Source organism: Sapajus apella, unplaced genomic scaffold (genome assembly GCF_009761245.1).
Source record: "Sapajus apella isolate SASKATOON/1434 unplaced genomic scaffold, GSC_monkey_1.0 scaffold17, whole genome shotgun sequence".
In the NCBI taxonomy this organism is placed as follows: Eukaryota; Metazoa; Chordata; class Mammalia; order Primates; family Cebidae; genus Sapajus; species Sapajus apella.
Window position 1 is genome coordinate 11,083,079 of NW_022436957.1, and position 25,476 is coordinate 11,108,554.

The 25,476-nt window shown below is 42.9% G+C and overlaps 2 protein-coding genes across 8 annotated transcripts in view; both read right to left on the reverse strand.

Moving 5' to 3' along the window:
* The window catches only part of ASB9 (ankyrin repeat and SOCS box containing 9), a 39,996-nt gene extending 23,561 nt beyond the window's left edge, over positions 1-16,435 (reverse strand). Inside the window, exons 1-2 of one of the 3 annotated variants that reach the window (XM_032285946.1) lie at positions 15,705-16,435; positions 5,778-6,001 (exon numbers count right to left, since the gene is read on the reverse strand). In XM_032285946.1, the coding sequence (XP_032141837.1) occupies positions 5,778-5,871 (94 nt within the window). In that variant the 5' untranslated portion in view covers positions 5,872-6,001; positions 15,705-16,435. Of the gene's footprint in view, positions 1-5,777; positions 7,134-15,704 lie in introns of those variants that run through there. The other 2 variants (XM_032285944.1, XM_032285945.1) reach the window with 2 other exon arrangements.
* Positions 16,436-19,395: 2,960 nt separating this feature from the next.
* The window catches only part of ASB11 (ankyrin repeat and SOCS box containing 11), a 32,407-nt gene continuing 26,326 nt past the window's right edge, over positions 19,396-25,476 (reverse strand). For 4 of the 5 annotated variants that reach the window (XM_032285950.1, XM_032285947.1, XM_032285948.1 and 1 more), the window contains 2 exons: positions 23,610-23,801; positions 19,396-19,992 (listed from right to left, as the gene is read on the reverse strand). In XM_032285950.1, the coding sequence (XP_032141841.1) occupies positions 19,868-19,992; positions 23,610-23,801 (317 nt within the window). In that variant the 3' untranslated portion in view covers positions 19,396-19,867. The remainder of the gene's footprint in view (positions 19,993-23,609; positions 23,802-25,476) is intronic. The other variant, XM_032285951.1, reaches the window with a different exon arrangement.

Below are 25,476 nucleotides of genomic sequence, written 5' to 3' on the forward strand. Positions count from 1 at the left end.
TCAAAAGTTAGATCATCTGCTTTTTTTTTTTTTTTTTTTTTAAGACACAGTCTTGCTATTGCCCAGACTCAAGTACAGTGGCATGATTTTGGCTCACTGCAACCTCCACCTCCCAGGTTCAAGCAGTTCTCCTGCCTTGGCCTCCCAACTAGATGGGACTACAGGCCTGTGCCAACAAACCTGACTTTTTTTTTTTTTAAGCGGGAGTTTAGTTCATTACCCAGGCTGGAGTACAGTGGCACAATCTTGGCTCACTGCCACTTCCACCTCTCAGGTTCAAGCGATTCTCCTGCCTTAGCCTACAGAGTAGCTAGGATTACAGGCATGTGCCACCATACCCAGCTAATTTTTCTATTTTTAGTAGAGACGGGGTTTCTCCATGTTGGTCAGGCTGGTCCCAAACTCCTGACCTCAGGTGATCCATGTGCCTCGGCCTCCCAAAGTGCTGGGATTACAGGCATGAGCCACCGCACCCGGCCAAATTTTTGTATTTTTAGTTGAGATAGGATTTTACCATGTTGGCCAGGCTGGTCTCAAACTCCTGACCTCGTGATACTCCCACCTCAACCTCCCAACGTGCTGCGATTACAGGCATGAGCCACCGCGCCCTGCCAGAAGCTGCATTACCTGCATTTTAATAAACTCTTCAGGTGATGTAGAGGCACATGAGATTTTGAGAACCAGTGGATGAATGCAACAATCTCCCATGATTCCAACACAATCTATCCCAGCTGTGGCTACCAGCTTAATTCACCTACAGCCTTCATCGTTACCAGGTCTCTGCTCTAGAACTACCAATGGCTCTCAATCCCTGCCTCATGAAGCCTAACCTCCTTCACTTAGCTCTTAAAGCTTTATCTGCCACTCCATCTCTTTTTTTTTTTTTTTTTGAGACGGAGTTTCGCTCTTGTTACCCAGGCTGGAGTGCAATGGCGCAATCTCAGCTCACCGCAACCTCCGCCTCCTCGGTTCAGGCAATTCTCCTGCCTCAGCCTCCTGAGTAGCTGGGACTACAGACACGCGCCACCATGCCCCGCTAATTTTTTGTAGTTTTAGTAGAGACGGGGTTTCACCGTGTTGACCAGGATGGTCTCGATCTCTTGACCTCGTGATCCACCCGCCTCGGCCTCCCAAAGTGCTGGGATTACAGGCTTGAGCCACGGCGCCCGGCCCACTCCATCTCTTTAAATTTGTTCTCACTAGACTCCCTAAGGCCTTCACACTCTGTATTCTAGTTGTAACAACATGCTCAATTTACAAGCACCATGCCTTTGAGATTAACACCTGCCCACTCCCACTCACCCACCCTGTCACCATTGGGGTTTGATTACAACATTTAGAAACCCTGAACAGTGAAAAGTGAAAAACTGGTGTCTCTCCCCTACGTGGAAACAAAAATAAACATAATACTAAGCTATGAAGTAACACTGCAGAAGTCAACCAAATAACCGATTCTTTCCCATAATCACTGGTTTGCTGCTTTAAAACTATATTTATTAGCTGGGCACGCTGGCTCATACCTGTAATCCCAGCCCTTTGGGAGGCCCAGGCAGGTGAATCAGAAGGTCAGGAGTTCGAGACCAGTCTGACCAACATGATGAAACCCAGTCTCTATTAAAAGTACAAAAATTAGCCAGGCGTGGTGGCACACGCCAGTAACCCCAGCTACTCAGGAGGCTGAGGCAGGAAAATCGCTTGAACCTGGGAGGCGGAGATTGCAGTGAGCCAAGATCACACCTCAAACTCCAGCCTGGGGGACAGAGAGAGACTCCATCTCAAAAAAAAAAAAAAAAAAAAAAAATATATATATATATATATATACACACACACACATAATATATAATACATACATAATATATAATACATATATAATATATACATATTTATCAAATTCTTTGTAAAAAGAGGCTGGGCGTGGTGACTAACGCCTGTAACACCAGCACCTTGGGAGGCTGAGGCAGGCGGATCATTTGAGGTCAGGAGTTCAAGACTAGCCTGGCCAACATGGTGAAACCCTGTCTCTACTAAAAATCCAAAAATTATCTGGGCATAGTAGCTGTAATCCCAGCTACTTGAGAGGCTGAGGCAGAAGAATCGCTTGAACACAGGAAGATGGAGTTTGCAGTGAACAGAGATTGCTCCACTGCATTCCAGCCTGGGCGACAGAGTGAGACTCCATCTCACAAAGAAAGAAAGAAAAATTCGGTGTAAAAAGTGATTTTTGATGCCACTATTGCTTTCCTGGTTCTACAAACTCATGCTCAATACATCTGCTGATCAATCCAGTTCTGCCTATGTGGCTCTAAATCTCACTCACCATTGAGTACTCTGCTCATTTTATAAGTGAAATTGGATAAATGAATGAATGAATGAGCAGGCTGGTCTGTTCAGTCAAAGGGAAGGCTGAAATCTCGCTCTGTCGCCCAGGCTAGAGTGCAGTGGCACAATCTCAGCTCACTGCAACCTCTGTCTCCCTGTTCGAGCAATTTTCTGCCTCAGCATCCCGAGTAGCTGGGATTGCAGGCACCCGCTACCACACCCAGCTAATTTTTTTGTATGTTTTAGTAGAGATGGGGGTTTCACCATCTTGGCCAGGCTGGTCTTGAACTCCTGACCTTGTGATCCACCCGCCTCGGCCTCCCAAAGTGCTTCGGGCATGAGCCACCACACCCGGTCCTGCAGAGAGATTCTTATAAATAATATAGTATATTGGCTAACAATATACTGGTTAGTTCAGGAGCAGTGGCTCATGCCTGTAATCCCAGCACTTTGTGAGGCTGAGGCAGGTGGATCACAAGGTCAGGAGTTTGAGACCAGCCTGGCCAGCATAGTGAAACCCCATCTCTACTAAAAATACAAAAATTAGCCGGGCATGATGGCACATGCCTGTAGTCCCAGCTACTCGGGAGGCCGAGGCAGGAGAATTGCTTGAACCAGGGAGTCAGGGGTTGCAGTAAGCCGAGATTGGACCACTGCATTCCAGCGTGGGTGACAGAGGGAGACCCCATCTCAAAAAGTGTGTGTGTGTGTGTGTGTGTGTGTACACATATACTGGTTAACCCTCCAGCCCCAAGTCTGCAAAGTTGCTGATGTCTCATCCTTTCTCAAACAGACCAAATCAGTGAGGAAGCCTTGGAATTTATCAGGAAGGAAACTTACAGTTTGTAACTTTTTAGAGTGAAGGAAGCAGGGTGGGGGTGAAGGAAACAGCTCACTTTCTGCAACTGTTGTTCACCCTGTTGAGATCTGCTTGTTACTTGGGGCCTTGTTATGGAAACAAACTCCAGCACCCAGAGCTGGGAAAGCTGGTTTTGCAGCAGCTCTGCTGAATTGCTGTATTTATTATTTATTAGTGTTTTGTTTTGTTTTTGAGATGGAGTCTTGCTCTGTCACCAGGCTGGAATGCAGTGGCACAATCTCGACTCACTGCAACCTCTGCCTCAGACTATTCTCCTGCCTCAGCCTCCTGAGTAGCTGAGACAGGCACGTGCCACCAAGCATGACTAATTTTTGTATTTTTAGTATAAATGGGGTTTTACCATGTTGGCCAGACTGTTTCGGACTCCTGACCTCAAGTGATGCACCCGCCTCAGCCTCCCAAAGTGCTGGGATTACAGGTGTTAGCCACCGCACTTGGCCTTTTTTGAGATGGAGTCTCGCTCTGTCGCCAGGCTGGATTGCAGTGGCATGCTCTCGGCTCACTGCAACCTCTGCCTCCCGAATTCAAGCGGTTCCCGAGTACCGGGGATTACTGGCGAGCGCCACCAAGCCCGGGTAATTTTTGTGTTTTCAATAGAGACGGGATTTCACCATGTTGGCCACGCTAGTCTCCAACTCCTGACCTCAGGTTATCTGCCCGCCTCGGCCTCCCAAAGTGTTGGAATTACAGGCGTGATCCACGGCACTCAGCAGTCAGTCAGGGTTTATTAATCTACTATACAGGTACTGAAAGGGTAAGAAATGGAAGAAATAAAACACAACACCGGGCGTGGTGGCTCACTCCTGTAATCCCAGCACTTTGGGAGGCCAAGGCAGGAGGATTAAGAGGTCAGGAGATCAAGACCAGCCTGGCTAACACAGTGAAACCCTGTCTCTACTAAAAATATAATTAGCCAGGCGTGATGGCACATGCCTATAATCCCAGCTACTCGGGAGGCTGTCAAGAGAATCGCTGGAATTCGGGAGTCGGAGGTTGCAGTGAGCCGAAATCCCGCCACTGCACTCCTGCCTGGACGACAGAGTGAGACTCCATCCCAAAAAACTAAAGAAGGGCACCGTGGCTTATGCCTGTAATGCCAGCACTTTGGGCCCCGACCCGGCAAATCACAAGGTCAGGAGATTGAGACCATTCTGACCAACATGGTGAAACCCCATCTCTACTAAAAATACAAAATTATCTGGGCGTGGTGGCGGGCGCCTGTAGTCCCAGCTACTCTGGAGGCTGAGGCAGGAGAATTAAACCTGGGAGGTGGAGGTTGCAGTGAGCTGAGAGCGCGCCACTGCACTCTAGCCTGGGCAACAAGAAGGAAATTCCGTCTCCAAAAAAAAAAAAAAAGGCCGGGCGCGGTGGCTCACACCTGTAATCCCAGCACTTTGGTAGGCTGAGACGTGCGGATCACGAATTCAGGAAATTGAGACCATCCTGGCCAACCCGGTGAAAACTCATCTCTACTAAAAATACAAAACTTCTGGGAGTGGTGGCAGGCACCTGTAGTCCGAGCTACTAGGGAGGCTGAGGCAGGAGAGTCCTTTGAACCCGGGAGGCGGAGGTTGAAGAGTCGAGATTGCTCCACTGGACTCCAGAGCGAGACTCCGTCCCCCACTCCACAAAAATAAAAAAAAGATGGGCACGGCGGCTAACACCTGTAATCCCAGCACTTTGGGAGGCGGCCAAGGCGGGCGGATCACAAGGTCACAAAGTCAGGAGATCGAAACCATCTGGCTAACACGGTAAAACCCGATCTCTACCAAAAATACAAAAAATTAGCCAGGCGTGGTGGTGCGCGCCTGTAGTCCCAGCTACTTCGGAGGCTGAGGCAGGAGAATCGCTTGAACCCGGAAGGTGGAGGTTGCTGTGAGCTGAGGTCACGCCATTGCACTCCAGCCTGGGCGACAGAGCGAGACGCCATCTTAAAAAAAAAAAAAATCCTCTGCAAATGCCTAAACCTATTTTTCAGAATCCTTTCAGCCAGCAGGCACCTGCTGAATGCTCACAGAAGTGAGTATTTGTGGGATCCTGTATATTACTACAGACACCACCTGTCAGGTGAGAACCATACCTACAAGATGATTCTCCAATGTTTAAATAAAACAAAGTCTCTTTTGTCTCTTTTGAAAGTGACTCAAATCAGTGCTCAATGTTTGAACATCATTTATAAACCCTGCCCCACCTAAATGCCAACTACCTAAGACGTGCAAATTTTTTACAAAGTTTTAGCATTAAACATTTTCTTATTTATAAGTAACTTTCAAGCCTCCAATTTAATACATAATGCATTTGACCCACAGAGAATGATTCCTGGGAGCTGAAAATTTCACTAGAGAATAATTTGTGGCAATTGAATTTGTCTTGTCTTGTCTTAGGATTCTGCAGAAGGAAGTGTACACATTTTTGAACAGCTGTGTAAGGGATATATACCAGCGAGCTGTGGACAGCTGCCCAGTAACAGCCACATGGACACCTCAGACAGAGCCACTGAAACTGCCCAGCCCTCCTCTCCTAGCACATTACTAGCCAACCTCCCCAGGGCTCTGAATCCACTGCCCCTATGACTCACCGCCCATCAATGGGTTCGAAAGAAGCCTGGTGTCAGAAGCATCTCTTGGCTCCACGGGCTTGCCGCCATCCATGCCCCCTTGCTTGCCATCCATGGTGCTCTCTCCTGAGTGAGCAAGCTCTGCGCCGTACTTCAGTTGCTCAGCAAAGTCCAAACTTCATGCTCCCCTTGCTCCTGAAAAATTTATGTGGCTGGCTGAGCTGCACACGTCCTGGTCAAATGGTCTGCAGCAAAGAACAGAGCAGGCAGGGTAATCTGAGTACTACCTGTGTTCAGAGAGAAGCACACGCTCGGGTACACGCGCACACACACACACACACACTTTACCTAACTGGCTGGAGGCCCGGCAGAGGCCACAAGAACCCTCCAGCCCCCAGTCTCCGAAGTTGCTGATGTCACGTCCTTTCCCAAACTGAGACCAATCAGTGAGGAAGCCTTGGCATTTATCAGGAAGGAAACTTACAGTTTGTAACTTTTTAGAGTTAAGGGAGCAGGGTGGGGACGAAGTAAACAGCTCACTTTCTGCGAGTGTTGTTCACCCTGCTGAGATCCGTTTGTTACATGGTAGCTTGTTATGGAGACAAGCCCCAGCACCCAGAGCTGAGAACGCTGGTTTTGCAGCAGCAGCCCTGCTGAATTGCTTGCACAGTATCATGCACAGCACGCCCTGGCCATCTGCACACGTGCTTTCAATTTCACTGGGAGTTTCTTATGGGAAAATGTGTCTATATGTTACAATAATGTACCTTTGGAAAGAACTGCTTTTTTCATTTCGACTGCAAGAATTTCACTAAATGTCCTGCTTCACCCTTCCTCCACTCCTTTTATTTTAACTTCTAAATAAATAATGAACCATTGCAATTGGAAAACTGGATTGCTAGGTGGCCTGGGATGCGGAAGAGACCTGCTATCTTTCCATTGTCAATTATTAAAACTTATTTTGTTAGCATTTTGCTTATACAAAATATTTGGGTGTTCTGTGTCCATGTCGTTTCAGATAAACCCAGTTGCCTCACACCCCTTGGTGCTACTTCAGGCTGAGGGCCACCTCTGGACTCCCAGCATTCCTCTCTTCCAGGTGGAAGAGGATTTTTCATCCCCATAGGGGAAGGCTCTGAGTTAAGTCTCAAGTAAAGGCTGGCTGTGCAGTGACTGCAGATTTGTCTTAATTGCAAAGATGAGGCCTAGCTGTTTTAGATTTATGGAGTCTCAGTTGAAACATTAGGTGGCTGTTATTAACAGTTTGAGAGGTGTCATTAACATTTTTAAAGGCATTTCTATGCATACACATGTATGCACATTTATCAATTTACATTTTCCACATAAATGTACCTATATTCTATTTTTGTTTTTTTTGAGACAGTCTCACTTTGTCACCTGGCCTCGAGTACCATGGTGCCATCTCAGTTCATTGCTAACTGCTACTCCTGGAGTCAAGTGATTCTCCTGCCTCAGCCTCCCAAGTAGCTGGGATTACAGGAGCATGCCACGACCCCTGGCTATTTTTTGTATTTTTAGTAGAAGCAGGGTTTCACCATGTTGGCCAGGCTAGTCTCAAACTCCTGACCTCAAGTGATCCCCTCGCCTTGGTGTCCCAAAGTGCTAGGATTATGGGTGTGAGCCACCACTCCCAGCCCCTATATTATTCTATTATTCTATGCTTTTTACTTTTATTTGGTCTGGGAGAGCTTTCCATATCAGCTTTTATGGCTATGCTACTGTCTTTATTCACTGCTGCATAGCATTCCATATTGTGCCAAAAGTATTTAATTATGCTCCTAATGATGTAAGCAGAAGGTCATTATTTCTGTTAGTACTATGAAAAGACTGAAGTTCATATTTTGTACATGTGGCTTTGTGCACAGAGGCAAATATTTCTAGAGGGGAGATTCCTAAGTGGAAATGCTAAGTCAAAGGTATGCTTATGCACATGTAATAAATTGTATAAAACCAAAGACACGGCTGGGTGCAGTGGCTCATGCCTGTAATCCCAGTATTTTGGGAGGCTGAGGAGGGCAGATCACCAGGTCAAATGTGCCTATATGTTGCAATAATGTACCTTTGGAAAGAACTGTTTTTTTCCTTTCAGCTGCAAGAATTTCACTAAATGTCCTACCTCACCCTTCCTCACCTTAGTAGAGATGGTGAAACCCCATCTCTACTAAGCTTTCGCCATCTCTACTAAAAATACAAAAATTAGCTGGGCGTGGTGGCAGGCACCTGTAATTCCAGCTACTCAGGAGGCTGAGGCAGGAGAATCAGTTGAACCCAGCAGACAGAGGTTGCAGTGAGCCAAGATCACGCCATTGTACTCTAGCCTGGGGGACAAGAGTGAGGCTTCGTCTTGATAAAAAAGAAAAAAAATTGAAGACACACAAAATGAGTACAAGTAAAACTGGAGAATGGAATAAAATCAGTAGATTGTATGAATGTTGATTTCCCAGTTATAATATTGTACTACAGTTACCACTGAGGGAAACGAGGCAAAGTGCACTGGATGGAGATCACTGTGTGATTTCTTACAACTGCACGTGAATCTATAATTCTCTCAATACAAATTGTACTTTTTTTTTTTTTTTTTTTTTGAGATGGAGTATCACTCTATCACCCAGGCTGGAGTGCAGTGGCATGATCTCAGCTCACTGCAACTACCGAGTTCAAGCAATTCTCCTGCGTCAGCCTCCTGAGTAGCTGGGATTACAGGCACCCGCCACCACGCACAGTTAATTTTTTGTATTTTTAGTAGAGACCAGTTTCACCATGTTGGCCAGGCTGGTCTTGAATTTCTGACCTTAGGTGATCCACCAACCTCAGCATTTAAAAGTGCTGGGATTACAGGCGTGAGCCACTGCGCCCGGCCCAAATTGCACTTTTTAAAAAGAGGCGGCTCATTTAAAATTGGGATAAACGGCCGGGCGCGGTGGCTCAAGCCTGTAATCCTAGCACTTTGGGAGGCCGAGGCGGGTGGATCATGAGGTCAAGAGATCGAGACCATCCTGGTCAACATGGTGAAACCCCGTCTCTACTAAAAAATACAAAAAATTAGCTGGGCATGGTGGTGCGTGCCTGTAATCCCAGCTACTCAGGAGGCTGAGGCAGGAGAATTGCCTGAACCCAGGAGGCGGAGGTTGCGGTGAGCCGAGATCGCGCCATTGCACTCCAGCCTGGGTAACGTGAGTGAAACTCCGTCTCAAAAAAAAAAAAAAAAAAAAAATTGGGATAAACACTACTAAACTTCCCTCTATTTCTATTTGCAGAATTAACCAAGAAGGCCATAAGTATACAAATTCTTTACCACTGCGTCAGGAAAGATTTGAAGAATGATAAACTTGTTTGGCAGAGACTGAGAAATTGATTCCCAGCACAGACTGGATGACGAGTTAAACAGAAGGGCACAATGAGGAAACTGGATGCTATTTCCTTCCCTTCCCAGTAAAATCTTTATAGTGCAGCTTATTTACTTTTAATTAAATTCCAAGTAGATGAGGCTTTTCCATATTCAAAACTAAGTTCCAAAATGACAATAAAGAATATTTCCAGGTTGTTTCCCTACTACCTGGGAGGGAATTAATTCATCAGCCTTTAATCTTCTCATTATATTTATGATGTTGATCAACACTGGTAAATAGGAGGATGGGAGGTGAATTTTTAAACTGTTTAACAACAGTTCTTTGCAAGGGGAGTTCATGCATTTGTGGATTTGTATGAACATAAAGTTGAACCACATGTATATGAGCTGTGATTATGGAGAAATTGGTTGGCTTACCACGAGCCACAAGAAAAGGGCAATCTTACAAACTTCTAGTCAGCCCTCATGTGTGTCAGTGTGTGTGTCTGGATGTTCAGTGAAACTGGCCCAGGTTAGGTTAGAAAACAGAATGATCATTGCCTGCAGCAGATGATAAGGCCACAATCATTCCTTACCAGGTGCAGAGTTCTCAGTAGCCAGTGTCTCTACCCCACCCCTCACTTGGATGTCCAAGGCACACCTCAGGCATGGTTTAGGAGACTCTTTCCTCCCCAAAATAGCCGGCTCAAGTCCAGCTGCTCACTGCTAAGAAAAAGGCTGAAAACTCAAGAAGCAAAAGGTGTAGTAAAAGGAAATCAATTTTATCCAAATGCTACCAGTTGGAGAATGGCCAGCCTTTAAAAGACCGTTCCACCTTTTTGGGCTGAGTGAAGGGGTTTAAAATGAAGGAAAAAGTGTGGGAAAATGTGAGAATATCAAGGGAGGGAAGAACTCTGTGTGTCTCTTGCCCATCACTATCTTGAGTAATCGCCGGTCCGGAGGTCCAGTTTGCGTCATCCTGACTTCTGCCCGGTAGTGGTAGCCTAACTGTTCGTAACTCCCCCAAGCAGGAGGATTCTGCTGCTGGGGCCCTGAGCCTTTTTTGTTTCAAAATTGTCCCCTGGAATTTCTAGGCAAGCACTTAATTAGATAAGCGAGCACTGTTCACCAACGTGCCTCGTGGAAAAGAGAAACAAAGAATATCAAAGTATGTTTCAAGGCTGAAAGCAAGAAAGAAAAAAAAGTTTTAAAATGCATTTTGAGGCTGGGATGCTCAGTTATGCTTAGACTTTGGGGGAGCCTTGAAAGTCACTTGCAATCAGTCAAAGTTGGTCCAGGAGCTTAAACTTCTCGTTTTCTCAGTTGGCATTTTTTTTTTTTTTTGAGACAGAGTCTCGCTCTGTTGCCAGGCTGGAGGGCAGTGGCACAACTGCAGCTCACTACAGCCTCTGCCTCCTGGGTTCAAGCAATTCTCCTGCCTCAGCCTCCCGAGTAGCTGGGACTACAAGCACACGCTACATACCCAGTTATTGTTTGTATTTTTAGTAGAGATGGGGTTTCTCCATGTTAGTCAGGCTGGTCTCGATCTCTCAACCTAGTGATACACCCGCCTCAGCCTCCCAAAGTGCTGGGATTACAGACGTGAGCCACTGCGCCCAGCCAGCCTCGGCTGGCAGTTTTTCTAGCACAAAACCTTTAACACCTAAAAAGGTATACATCTGCTCTGATGATTTGGAATACTCTGCTTCTACTGCTGTAGAGAGAAGTCACTCAGTCCTACTTGGCCAGGCAGTATAATAAGGCTCAAATAAGAATTTAAAAAAAAAAAATCAGGCATTATGCAGTATTCTTGAGGAAACAGTCAGGTGGATCAAAATTGAGAGATAATCACATAGCAATGGGGCTGGACTCTTCAAAAATGCCAACAGCATGAAAGTCAAAAGGCGGAAGGGAAGCTTTCTAGATTAAAGGAAAATAAAGAAACTTGATAACTACATTCGATGCATTATCCTCAAAGAGAGCCTGAATGGTGGAACATGACAGAAAATATATCATTAATGCCACAAGTGTGAGAACTGAAATCTCGTTATATATGGATAGTTGTAATGCATCAGTATCAAACTTCCTATGTGTGATCACTACGCCACAGTTCCATAGGAGAATCTCTGTGTTCTTAGGAGATGCACATTGAACTACTTAGTGCTGAGCCATATGGGAGCAAGAGGCCAAAAGAGAAATGTATGCCTTTATGCATATTTTGTACGAAGTATAAAAAGCTGGCCAGATGCAGTGGCTCACACCTGTAATCCTAGCACTTTCGAAGGCCAAGGTGGGTGGATCACAAGTTCAGGAAATCGAGACCATCCTGGCTAACATGGTGAAACCCTGTCTCTACTAAAAATACTAAAAATTAGCCAGGCGTGGTGGCACGAGCCTGTAGTCCCAGCTACTTGGGGGGCTGACGCAAGAGAATCACTTGAACCCGGGAGGCAGAGGTTGCAGTGAGCTGAGATCACACTACTGCACTCCAGCCTGGGCAACAGAGCGAGACTCCATCTCAAATTTAAAAAAAAAGTTAATGTAAGCTGCAAATAAAGCCTGCATTGCCCAATCTGCTTGCATGTCATTGTCATACCTTATAAACTCGGCAGCCACATATCCCAGAACCAAGGGCTGATTGGAAACACTATTCTCACTGCACAATAATGCAGGGTCATAAAACAAACAACAACAGCCTGTCTTTATTTCAATATTTGGCTATCATGGGCTTTTTGCCTTAACATTGGTACACTAAAATATGCACATTAATTACTTTTTGTTGCCCTCTTAAATTTTTTTGCCTCATTCACCTAATCCTGATCCTAACCCTGGTGAAGGATCATGATGCCCACAACTTACATATAGTTCATTTTCTAATATACGGATATGTATATACCGGGCGCTGTGGCTCACGCCTGTAATCCCAGCACTTTGGGAGGCCGAGGCAGGTGGATCACAAAGTCAAGAGATTGAGACCATCCTGGCCAACATGGTGAAAGCTCATTTCTACTAAAAATACCAAGAAAAAAAATTAGCTGGGCATGGTGGCTGCTGCCTGTAGTCCTAGCTACTTGGGAGGCTGAGGCAGGAGAATTGCTTGAACCCAGGAGGCGGAAGTTGCAGTGAGCCAAGATCACACCGCTGCACTCTAGCCTGGCGACAGAGTGAGACCTCATCTCAGAAAAAAAAAAAAGAATATGTATTAATTATAATCTCTTTTCCTTATTTTTTTGGGGGGTGGGGATGGAGTCTCTCTCTGTTGCCTAGGCTGGAGTGCAGTGGCGCAATCTTGGCTCATTGGAACTTCCACCTCCCGGGTTCAAACGATTCTCCTGCCTCAGTCTCCCCAGTAACTGGGATTATAGGCATGCACCACCATACCTGGCTAGTTTTTGCATTTTTAGTAGAGATGAGGCTTCACCATGTTGGCCAGGCTGGTCTGGAACTCCTGACCTCGTGATTCACCTGCCTCGGCCTCCCAAAGTGCTGGGATTACAGGAGTGAGCCACTGCACCAGGCCAAATAGTTTTTATATGCCAATCACACTTCTGGAAATCTAAGAAATACTTCAAAAATTTTGAAGATTTATGTAAAAATGAAGTTCACGTCAATGTTATCTACAATAGCAAGAAACTAGAAATAATTTAAGTATCTAACAATATGGAAATACTTAAGGAATATGATACAACCATTTAAAAGGATAGTCCCAAAGGGTTCAAAACAGGAAATTATTACAACATGGTTTGTGGGAAAAGCCAGAATCATAAATACTTTTATAATAAGATATCGATGTTAAATCAGGCAAAGGGATAAAAAATATGATATACTGAAAATACTGAAAAAAATCTTAACAGTAAAAGTTAACTAACAAATATTATATACATACGTGAGTAGTTATTCTAAAATTCAGTCACCCTGCCAGGGACCTTGCCTAACCAACTCATCTAAAATAGTAAGACTCGGTTATCACTCCTTACCCCCAATCTGCTTTATTTTTCTTTTTATCACTTCCTGATATGATATTTGTATTATTTCCTGTTGTCCTCACTAACACATGAGGTTTTTGGGAGCAAACACCATGTCTGTCTGTCTTTTTTTTTTTTTTTTTGAGACGAAGTTTTGCTCGTTGCCCAGGCTGGAGTGCAATGGCGCGATCTCGGCTCACAGCAACCTCCGCCTCCCGGGTTCAAGCAATTCTCCTGCCTCAGCCTCCCGAGTAGCTAGGATTACAGGGATGTGCCACCACGCCTGGCTAATTTTATGTTTTTAGTAGAGATGGGGTTTCTCCATGTTGGTCAGGCTGGCTGCGCACTACCAACCTCAGGTCGGGATCCGCCCGCCTCAGCCTCCCAAAGTGCTGGGATTACAGGTGTGAGCCACCGCACCCAGCCCCATGTCTGTCTTTCACACTGTTCTACAGTGTCTAGTACATTATAGATGCTGAGTAAAAAATGTGTTAAATGAATTAATTGAGAAGCTATCTTAGAGCACTTCAAACATGACTAAAATTGTAAAAATTATACCGTTTTGGGAAAAAAACATCCCATATAGTATAAAAAGTGAAATAATCTGTATTAGTATCTAAGAACCCCAAACAGCAGGCAAAATGGAAACTGAAGGGTTAATTTGATCAGGTCGGTCTGCCCTACTTGTTTTTGGTTGCTTGCTTTTTGTTAATTTCTTTTCTTTTGTTCATGAAGCTAAAAGCTACAGTAGCTGAATACCACCCTGCTGTGTGCTGAAATTTAACCTTCACTGGCTACTTGATAAGTAACATTCATAGTTTACCACAGTAATGGTTGCGTCAGTTGTTTTTCAGGAACTTGGGCCAGCTCCTGTCCAGTTCAAACCAGTTAAGGCCACTGACTATTCAACTAGGCCTCCACAAGTGCCTGAGAAATGGCCTTTTGATGTCAGAAAACCAAAAATGCCACCCTCAGATCATACTGATGCCACTATTTTTGGTTTATATGTCCTATGTAATGTCATGAATACTGGCTATGCTTGCACAAAATAAACCTGTTCCTTTTTTCCCCACTTTTCCCCATGCCTTAGACCACCCCACTTCCCTAACCCATAAATATAGCTAAGCCTTATCTTTGGGAAGGTGGATTTGAGAGCTATTATCCTGCTTCCTTGCTTGGCAGCCTTGTGAATAAATCTTTTCTCTTACAAAACCCATGTCACACTGATTGGTTTACCGAATGCAGGCAGAAAAAACCTGGATCTAGTTGGTAACGAAATAATGTCATAAAAACCAGATGATTAGTCTGATGGTCTAAATATAGCTTAATAGATATAGAGCTTTAAAGGAACTTAAAGATTACCTCATGTCTAGGCTGGGTGTGGTGCCTCACGCCTGTAATCCCAGCACTTTGGGAGGCTGAGGCAGGTGGATCACGAGGTCAGATTGAGACTATCCTGGCTAACATGGTGAAAACCCATCTCTACTAAAAATACAAAAATTAGTTGGGCGTGGTGGCACATGCCTGTAGTCCCAGCTACTCGGTAGGCTGAAGCAGGAGAATCGCTTGAACCCAGGAGGCGGAGGTTGCTGTGAGCCAGGATCACACCACTGCACTCCAGCCTGGGTGACAGAGCAAGGCTCCTTCTCAAAAAAAAAAAAAGAAAAAAAGATTATCTCATGTCTAATATTTCATTCATAAATTGTAAGACATCAGCACCACTCTAGGATTCAGGGACCTGGACTATCAGATGGAGTCTGGTGAATGGTTGTTCAGGATTTGACTGTCACCTTCTCCCTCAAGGCTACCAGTGTTGAGAGGTCCATACAAATGATTTGTGGCATCCATGGTCTGCAGTTGCAGTGGGCAATGGAACACCTCCCTGGGGTCACAGACTGGTTGAATGTTCTAGAGCCTTGCACGGCTTAACACAGAACTCAGACATTCAGCAAGATCCCAGTTGACAAAAAAAAAAAAGACAAAATGCACTCATAAGAACACTTTGAAGGAAAACCTCCAATTCCTAAACATTCTTTGATAGGAAGACTCTCTGTTCTTTCCTCTTTGATCTTTCCACAGCTAATGATGGCTCAAGTGGCTCCTCATCCTGTTTCAAATCTATCCTTTCTTTCAATCAATTTTCCATCTTTAACTTTTTTTTTTTTTGAGACAGAGTTTCGCTCTTGTTGCTCAGGCTGGAGTGCAATGACGCGATCTTGGCTCACTGCAACTTCCGCCTCCCAGGTACAAGTAATTCTCCTGTCTCAGCCTCCCAAGTAGCTCAAATTATGGGCATGTGCCACCACACCTGGCTAATTTTTTTGTATTTAGTAGAGACAGGGTTTAACCATATTAGTCAGGCTGGTCGCAAACTCCTGACCTCAGGTGATCCACCTCATCGGCCCCCCAAAGTGCTCGGATTACAGGAATGTACCACCACGCCCGGCCATCTTTAACATTTTTATAACTATTTGTGTTATTTGATAAGTTTCCTAGTCATTTGCTTTGCTAATATTTCTATTTATGAACCTATATTATTCTTATTGATTTGTAAATGAACTCTTCATATGTTGAAATGTAGAAATAAGCTGAGATCATTCTGCCCTTTAATATTTGGGGCACATCGAATCGTACCTCCTTTCATGGCTGTTGTACTATGCTGTACCTTCCTCAAGATTTGTGAAAATTGCCTTTCCTAAGGTTTACGAATGATCTTCAGGAGTTTTTCTTGTCACATCTCTCATAAAAGGAGAATTTGATCCCACCTGAAACAGGTAAGTTTACATATTGTTTTGCCAGCATATCATGCAATACATTTATTACAGCAAGTAGAGCCAGATAATCTAGTTTTTTTCCTTAATATCTTCTAAATAATGCACAAAGTATCATATACGTGTTAGACTTTACTGAAGGATTGGGTAATATTTACATACTTGTTCACCAAAATTCTCCACTGGGAAAAGGAGAAAGCTAAGGATGAGATGTGACAGTTTCCTGTGTCCTCAAATATTAACTTTTAATCTGCTATAAATGTCACATCCAGTTTTCCTCTATTTTGGTTTGCCTTTTCATTTTATATGTGGCATTTTTTGCAACATATTTTAAATGTATTCCAATTTATCGGTATTTTCCTTTAAGCTTTCTGCCTTTGATATTATATTTCAAAAATGCTTTCCCTTTCATGTACATTTTCTTATAGTATTTTTATAGCATTATTTAATTTTTTAAACTTTTTTTTAAAAAAACAAGATTTGTTTTGGAAATATCATGTAAGATTAAAATGTAACCTTTTACTCCCAATTAACTAATTAAGATTATTAGATATTCCAAAATTCTAAAAATCAGAAAATGATCTACAGTACTATTAATAGAAATGTAATGTGAGCCACACGTGTAATTTAAAATGTAATTATAGTCACACTAAAAAAGTAAAAAGAAAGCCAGTGAAATCAATTTTAATAATATATTTTATTTAATCTAATATATTCAAAAGATTATCATTTCAGTGTATGATCAACATCAGAAGTTTTTTTCTTTAAATTTTATTTGGTATGTAATAATCATATATATTTATGGGGTACAGAGTGATATTTTAATACCTAGAAATGAACAAATCAGGGTGATTAGAATATCCTTCACCTCAAACATTTCTCATTGCTGCTATGAACATTTAAAATCTTCTCTTCCAGCTTTTTGAAAATATATAATAAATTATTGTTAACCACATTTACCCTACAGTACTATGAAACACTCAAAATTATTTCTTCTATCCAATTATAATTTTGTATCCATTAACCAACATTTCCTTCTTATACCCTCCCCACTACCCTTCCCAGTCTCTAATAAGCATAATTCTACTCTGTTTCTATGAGCTCAGTTTTTTAGCTTTCACATGTGAGCAAGAACATATGGTGTTTATCTTTCTGTGCTTGACTTACTTTACTTAACATAATGTCCTCTAGGCTCATCCATGTTGCTGCAAATGACAGGATTTACTTCTTTGTTAAGGCTGAATAGTATTTCGTTTTTCATATATACCACATTTTCTTTATTCACTGATCTGTTGATAGACAAGTTGATTTCATATCTTGCTCTTGTGAATAGAGCTACAATAAACATGGAGGTACAAGTACCTCTTCCATACACTACTTTCTTTTTGATAAATATCCAGTAATGAGATTGCTGGATCATACTTGACAACAACAAAACAAATAATCTGATTTTAAAATGGGAAAAGGATCTGAATAGACATTTCTCAAAAAAAAGACATATAAATAGCCAACAGGTATATGAAAGAATGCCTAACATCACTAATCATCAGGGAAAGGCAAATCAAAGCCACAGTGCAGTATCATCTCACCCCAGTTAGAATGGCTACTATCCAAAAAATGGAATATAACAAGTGCCAGTACAGATGTGGAGAAAAGGGAATTCTTATACACTATTGATGGGAACGTAAATTAGTACAACTATTATGGAAAACAGTATGGAAGTTTTCAAAAAATTAAAAACACAACATCAAAAGTTACTAATATTTCAATACAAAAAAAATAAAAAATAAAAAACAAGAGGCGGGCAGATCAGTTGAGGTCAAGAATTTGAGACCAGACTGGCCAACATGGTAAAATCCTGTCTCTACTAAGAAAAAAATATACAGGGCTGGATGCGGTGGCTTACACTTGTAATCCCAGCACATTGGGAGGCCAAGGCGGGCAGATCACCTGAGGTCAGGAGTTCGAGACCAGCCTGACCAAAATGGTGAAACCCCATCTCTACTAAAAATACAAAATTAGTTGGGCTTGGTGGCACACACCTGTAATCCCAGCTACATGGGAGGCTGAGGCAGGAGAATCGCTTGAACCCAGGAGGTGGAGGTTGCAGTGAGCCGAGATCATGCCATTGCACTCCAGCCTGGGCAAAAGGAGCGAAACTCTGTCTCAAAAAAAAAAAAAAAAATTAGCTGGGCGTGGTGGCAGATGCCTGAAATTCCAGCTACTCCAGAGGCTGAGGCAGGAGAATCACTTGAACCTGGGAGGCAGAGGGTGCACTGAGCCGAGGTCGTGCCACTGCACTCCAGCCTGGGTGACAAAAGCAAAATTCCACCTCAAAAAACAAACAAACAAACAAACAAAAAACTAAGAAAAAAGTTATTAATATTCAATATTCTTTTTTTACCGAATCATTAAAATGTCATATGTAATATGTATGTAATATGTAAAATGTAATATATCTTACAATATATCTTAATTCAGCCTGGCCACAAGTCCTGTGCTCATTAGCCATATGTGGCTAGTAGCTACTGTATTGAATAGCATAGGTTTGTTTAGAGCAGGGTTTCTCACTCTCAGCACTATTGACGTTTTGGACCTGATCATTCTTTGTTGTGGGCTGTCCTGTGCACTGTAGGGTGATTAGCTCCATCCCTGGTCTCCACCTTCCAGATGGTAGTAGCAACTTTCCCCTAGTTGTTGCAAATAAACATGTCTGCAGACATTGACAAACGTCTCAGTGAAGTGGGGCAAAACTGTCTTCAGTTGAGAGCCAGAGGTCTAGAAAAAATTGGGAAAAAATACATGTGTGAAATGAGTCTTAGGATGATCTGAGAGGGAATTTTCATTTTAGAACCAAATACTGAACCATGACAGTAATACTTACAATAATTAAAAGTCTATTCATTTCCCATGTTCTAAATTCACAAAAAGGAAAAAGAAGAAAGAGGAGGGATGGCAGAAGGAGAGAGAGATGAGATGAAGGAGAAGCAGAATACAGAAAAGGAGAAGCCTCTTTTTATATACCTTTGTGCTTATTTTGGGCGCCTGTCCACCCAGCATTGAGCCCGCTTTGGTGGCTGGCATCAATATGTAATTATTTCAAAAACCATGAGGATCTTGACTTTGAAAATAAGCGAGTGCTTGGGTTGCAACATGCCTCAGACGATGACTGTGGGTTCAGGTTGTTGGGAACACCCAGTGTTGCTCAATCCTAGAACTGCTTACTTCAAATAACTGTATTTGATATCAGAAGCAATAAGCAATAGACCCTAACTGCTAGGTACACTGATCGCTTCCAAAGTCTCTCTTACCAACCAGGACCTCAGTAACTGGAAGCCTCAGTTAACCATGTTTTTGAAATACTTAACTTTATATAAGTATATATATATAACTTTATATATAAATAACTTTGAAAACATGCATATAGGCTTATACATATACTAAGGACTTTGAAAACATATATATATATATGTTTTCAAAGTATATATATATATATATATATATTAGGGACATTGAAAACATTAAATATGTGTGTGTGTATATATACACACAAATTCAAAATTATAGCAGAGATTTATTCAAGGAAAGAAAGAAAAAAAAATAGGGAAGGGCTGAAGGGAGGAACTAAATCAAGAACATATCTTGGAATACCTAACATTTGTTATAATCTTATCTATCTGAATTTACATGTGTCTATACAATATTCAGAATGTTGACTTTTAGGTACAAGAAGATCCTGAATCATAAAAAAAATGCCTATTATTTTCACTCTACTTCACATTTTTTAAGTTTTTTAATAACAAGAGCTAAAAGCTAAATGGTTTCTGGTTGCCCCTTGGTTAATGAGAACATTAAACTAACCAGGAGTTTCCACTCATCAAGTGTTCTAGCTCATGGGGGGTTTACTTCAACTGAGCTCATTTGAAGATAGTGAGAGTCTAGCTGTTGAGCATCTACACTAGGTACTCTAGGTACAGCAGACAACTATCTGTGTAGTTCCAAGTATCTTCCCAGGGACACTTAACACTATTGGTATAGGAGGAATCGTTCAAGCGGCTCCGGCAGACATAGCTTGTGGATGGCTTGATGACATGCTCGACCGAGACACTTCCGGACACACAGGCGACAGAGCTGGGAAAGAGCAGGAGGGCCTGAGAGAGAAATAAAAATGGTGTTACCTTCATAGTGGTGGGAAGTGGGGTGGAAGGGGGAAGTCACAGAACTGGAGGAGGCTGAAACTTTCTAAAAGCAGAAGAGAAGCTGGATCTGTACAGAAATTATAGAATGAGGTAGCAGACACTAAATACAGACAGTGGATCCCGCTTTGGCCCTCTGGAGAAGATGTATTTCTTTAAGTTGATCTTCCAATGGTAATTGTATTACCAATGTCGAAGCATGAGGCTAACCAGAGGCAAGTTAGGCAATGAAGTGTGGGGTCTAAAGGGGATGTATCTCATTCATATATTGAATGTGCCAATGAAAGTAATACACTGGCCAAGGAGAAAATGCAAATGGAAGGACTGAACACACAGGACTCTAAGACACAGCTGCAGAACAGAGGGACAATATGGAAAGGGTATCAGCAGGAAGTTCCACCTGTGTGGTCACAGAGGCAGTATTAGGAGATGTGCCAGGGGCCAGATATTCAGCCCTCAAAGTACTCCTGGACCTACCAGTTCTAGCTGCCCATGAAGTGGTACTGGCTGGGTCTAAACTTAAATCTGAAGAGGCCCTCTATTCTTGCAAGGATTCCAGCTCAATAAAGATCTGTAGGAAGGACTCAACTCAGACCCTATTGTTCCCTGAAACTCAGTCTCATGTAATCTCATAGAGTCTCATGGAATCATCATGCCTGTGGCTTTGAATGGCTTTGAATCCTTAAGGAAAAATCAGCTGATGAGAGTCCAGAATATGGTTGAATAGGATGAATGAGCTTTTGGCTGTAATGCTAGTTGCACGGTCATTATTTACTAACCTGAGTGAATCAGTAAAGATATCTTCAAGAAAACCTAATTACTGGCCTATACAAAGTTTTCCCTTTCAAAAAAATCCACTGTAACAGCATCTCACCAGCCATGAAAACTGGTGGGCTGCATATGCAAATAGCCAGGTAACATTTGGCTTTACATTGCCAAGGAGCATCCATGATAATAAAAAGCTACGTGGAGGACCAAACAATCATAATTAAAATCTTGGGAAGCAAGAATAGAAAACTTCTCAACCTGTTGTCCTACTTAACCTCCTCTGCAAAATGTTAATGCAGACAAATTGTCCAGTGCCTAGAGACACTAACACCAGAGCGAACTCTGATGTAGTTGGTATTAATCTTTCAAGAACAAGCGGCTATATTTATGAAGACAAAGGACAGAGGAGCTTGCCCCTGTCCAGGATTTCGAAGTCTACAAATCCTAGACCTAGAAGCATTTTTGGTGGAAGAAAATAGGAAATGTGAAAACTTCTATAAACTACAGTCTCTGCCAGTAGTTGGAAAGTACCTGATATTTCCAAGCTGGGATCTGCTAAGGAAGATCATAATTCTTCTGGTGAAGATTCAAATAAAAGAACAATAATTAATGATCTAGACTACTGAAAATAATTTAGGCCGGGCGCGGTGGCTCATGCCTGTAATCCCTGCACTTTGGGAGGCCAAGGCGAGTGGATCACCTGAGGTCAGGAGTTCAAGACCTGCCTGGCCAACAGGATGAAACCTTGTCTCTACTAAAAATACAAAAAATTGGCTGGGTGCAGTGGCTCACTCCTGTAATCCCAACACTTTGGGAGGCCAAGGCAGGTGGATCACAAGGTCAGGAGTTTGAGACCAGCCTGACCAACATGGTGAAACCCAGTCTCTACTAAAAAGACAAAAATTAGCTGGGTGGGTTCTACACGCCTATAATCCCAGCTACTAAGGAGGCTGAGGCAGGAGAATCACTTGAACGTGGGAGGCAGAGGTTGCAGTGAGCCACGATTGCGCCACTGCACTCCAGCCTGGGTGACAGAGCAAGATTCCATCTCAAAAAAAAAAAAAAAAGAAAAAAAGAAAAATTAACTGGGCGTGGTGGCATGTGCCTGTAATCCCAGCTACTGAGGAGGTTGAGGCAGGAGAATTGCTTGAACTCAGGAGGCAGAGGTTGCAGTGAGCCGAGATTGTGCGCCACTGCATTCCAGCCTGGGCGACAAGAGCAAAACTCCATCTAAATAATAATGATAATCATCATCATCATCATCATCTAGACCAGTGGTACTCAAGGTGTAGTCCTTAGACCAGCAGCATCAACATCACGTGGGAGCCTGCTAGACATGCAAAGTCACAAGCCCCATCCTAAACCTCCTGAATAAGAATCTGCATTTTAAGAAAATCCCCAGGTGAACTGATATGCATGTTAAATCTTAAGAAGCACTGATTTGGAAAGACTATTCCTAAAATAGTTAAAACCAAGCATTCTACTTGGAAGGTATATATGATGGGGTGGTTTCACAAAATGGAACTGGTGAGTGAAATAAGACCCTCCTCACTGAATGTTGTTTCAGAAGATTCCGGGTTGGGGCCTCATAACATTAAGAGTGTACATTCTGGGGTCAGGCGACTCAGAATCCTACCTAATTCTATAATGTAGCTAGCTGTGTGACCTTCTCTACGCTTTTATTTTCCCATTTGTACCTGGCATAGCAACCAGCTACTACCATATAAAGTTCCCGCTGCTTTAAAGTTTTAAAAATTCAGTGAGATTGATCTATGTTTCCAATTTAGCCCAGTGCCTGGCACACGTAAAGCTGAATAATTATGATTATCTTTAATATTCTCCAAGCATACAAATAATCAATATAGGCTCAGAAAATATTTTCTTACTATATAGACATAAGAGGTTCTCTTCTGAATTGGAGATATGAAGCATTTCATATGCTCACCTTTCCTTTTCTGGCATCAATAGTTGCTCTTGGCCAGGAGCGGTGGCTCACACCTATAATCCCAGCACTTTGGGAGACTGAGGCGGGTGCATCACCTGAGGTCAGGAGATCAAGAACAGTCTGACCAATATGGTGAAACCCCGTCTCTACTAAAAATACAAAAATTAACTGGGCGTGGTGGCAGGTGTCTGTTGTCCAGTTACTCAGGAGGCTAAGGCAGGAGAATTGCTTGAACCTGGGAGGCAGAGGTTGCAGTGAGCCAAGATGGTGCCACTGCTCCAGCCTGGGTGACAGAGCGAGCGAGACACTGTCTCAAAAAAAAAATAATAATAATAATTGCTCTTAATGCCCATGGTGGAAATGGGAGTGATGCAATGAAGACTGCAGACCCACCTACTCCCTGATCTTGAGAACAGGAAAGCAACCTCACCCTTTAGTAGGGTTTCTGAAATTCTCTGTGTCCTCCCCTGCTGACTCTGACTCAAGTCTTTTGAATTCGCCATCAGACTGTCTCCTAATATTACAAAGCAGAGTTTTGGTTTACTCAGTCATATGCTTATGCCAGGTTAGACATGGAAATTCAAGATTTTCGGGATAAAAACAAGGTTTCTGGTTATTTTCTTGTTATGGAAAATACAAAGCAACACTCCAGTTATAGGTAAATGCCCTTTGGTTGTAAGTGAATATACACAGCATATAAAATCCTAGAAGACAGGTCAGTGATGACAGAGCTTGTCACCTCCCACAATGCCACCTTCAATTAAAAAGAGAAAAGAAAAAGGAAAAAATGCTACAGATGAGACAGGAAGGAGAGAGACTGTGCTTATAGAAGAGGAATGGATACCCAGCCTTTGCTTACCTTCACAGAGCAAGAGCGCCTGCTCCACGCTGCTTTTTGGAGCCGCCAGATCAAGTGCACTTTTGCCCTGAGCATTTCTACGCTTCAGGTTAGCTCCATAGTCAGTTAGCAGGTGGATGACCTCCACATTGGACTGCCTCGCTGCAGCATGGAGTGGGGTGTCCAGCCATTGACCATGGTCGACACTGGCCCCTTAACAAAACAGATGGCCACAATTCAACACTACATGGTAATGTAAAGCACAACGAGCTTTAAATATAGTCATTGCATATAAAGACATTTTAAGTACCATGACATATGTGACAAATCCTTGAAAATATGCGACTTAGGGTGGGTGGGGTGGCTCATGCCTGTAATCCAGCACTTTAGGAGGCCAAAGCAGGCAGATCATGAGGTCAAGAGATCGAGACCATCCTGGCCAACATGGTGAAATCTGTCTCTACTAAAAATACAAAAATTAGCTGGGCATGGTGACGCACACCTGTAGTCCCAGCTACTCAGGAGGCTGTGGCAGAGAACTGCTTGAACCTGGGAGGCAGAGGTTGAAGTGAGCCGAGATCACGCCACTGCATTCCAGCCTCGTGACAGAGCAAGACTCTGTCTCAAAAAGAAAAGAAAATATGCAATTTAAGCCTAGAACCTCAGCAATGCCTACTAAGGCTACTTAAAATACTTTGGTGAGAAAAGTGAATTTAGATATTTTTAGTCATTTTAAATACTTGCTTTCCCATACAAACTATGTGACATATAAAATAAAGTATTTGAGGCTCCTGTTCCATGGTTACTATGTTTTGGGGCAAAAGATAAAGCTAAGTTTATTTAGTATTTATATTATTTGGGGCTCAAAAAAAAAGAACTTACTGTACTTACTGCAGAGAACAGTAAATGATGGGAAATAAAGGTTTTTACTACAATCTCTACCTTTATGTCAGGGACTAAGTTTCTTGAATCTTTAAGCAAATAATAGTTTCAAGATATTTCATGTTTTTGGCCAGGCACGGTAGCTCACACCTGTAATCCCAGCACTTTGGGAGGCTGAGGCAGGTGGATTACCAGAGGTCAGGAGTTCGAGACCAGCCTGGCCAACATGGTGAAACCCCATCTCTACTAAAAATACAAAAAATTAGCCGGGCATGGTGGTGGTGTGCACTTGTAATCCCAGCTACTCGGGAGGCTGAGGCAGGAGAATCACTTGAACCCGGGAGGCGGAGGTTGCAGTGAGCTGAGGTCGTGCCATTACACTCCAGCTTGGGCAATAAGAGCGAAACTTCGTCTCAAAAAAAAAAAAAAAGATATTTCATTTTTCCATGGACTCTCAGTTTCTGTATATGCCTTTTAGAATTTCTCTTAAAATAAATAAATACCATAGCAGGATAGATACAAACTAGCCTGTAGCAAATGTCTGTTGTTTTTACTTGCAGCACCTTCCTGGCAAGCATACCTAGATTTCCCAAAGAGAAACCACCTTCTTGTGAGTTCTAGTTCTTGTGTTTCCAGTAAAACCTAATAACTGCAGAGTAGACTGAAATCTAGGCCTAGACCAATCAATGTATTGTATTCCCTTGGCCCCCATGAAGGGTTCAAAGATGGGCATGTGATTCAAAAATAACCAATGCGCTTTCTTGCTGTGTATGGATAAGGAGGGCTGTGAGCCCAGGTATTGCTGGCAGCCATCTTCTGACAACCAGGGAGAACAATACCAGGTAAATGGAGTTAACATCAAAGGATGTAGGCCTGAGAAATACACTCATTTCTCTAGAGAAGTTCTATTTACAGCATTCAAACATAAAATGCCAACCAAATATTTTTCAAGCATGATAAGAACTTCGTCTTTGAAGCTACAGAAAACCAAAAAAGTTAACAGGTT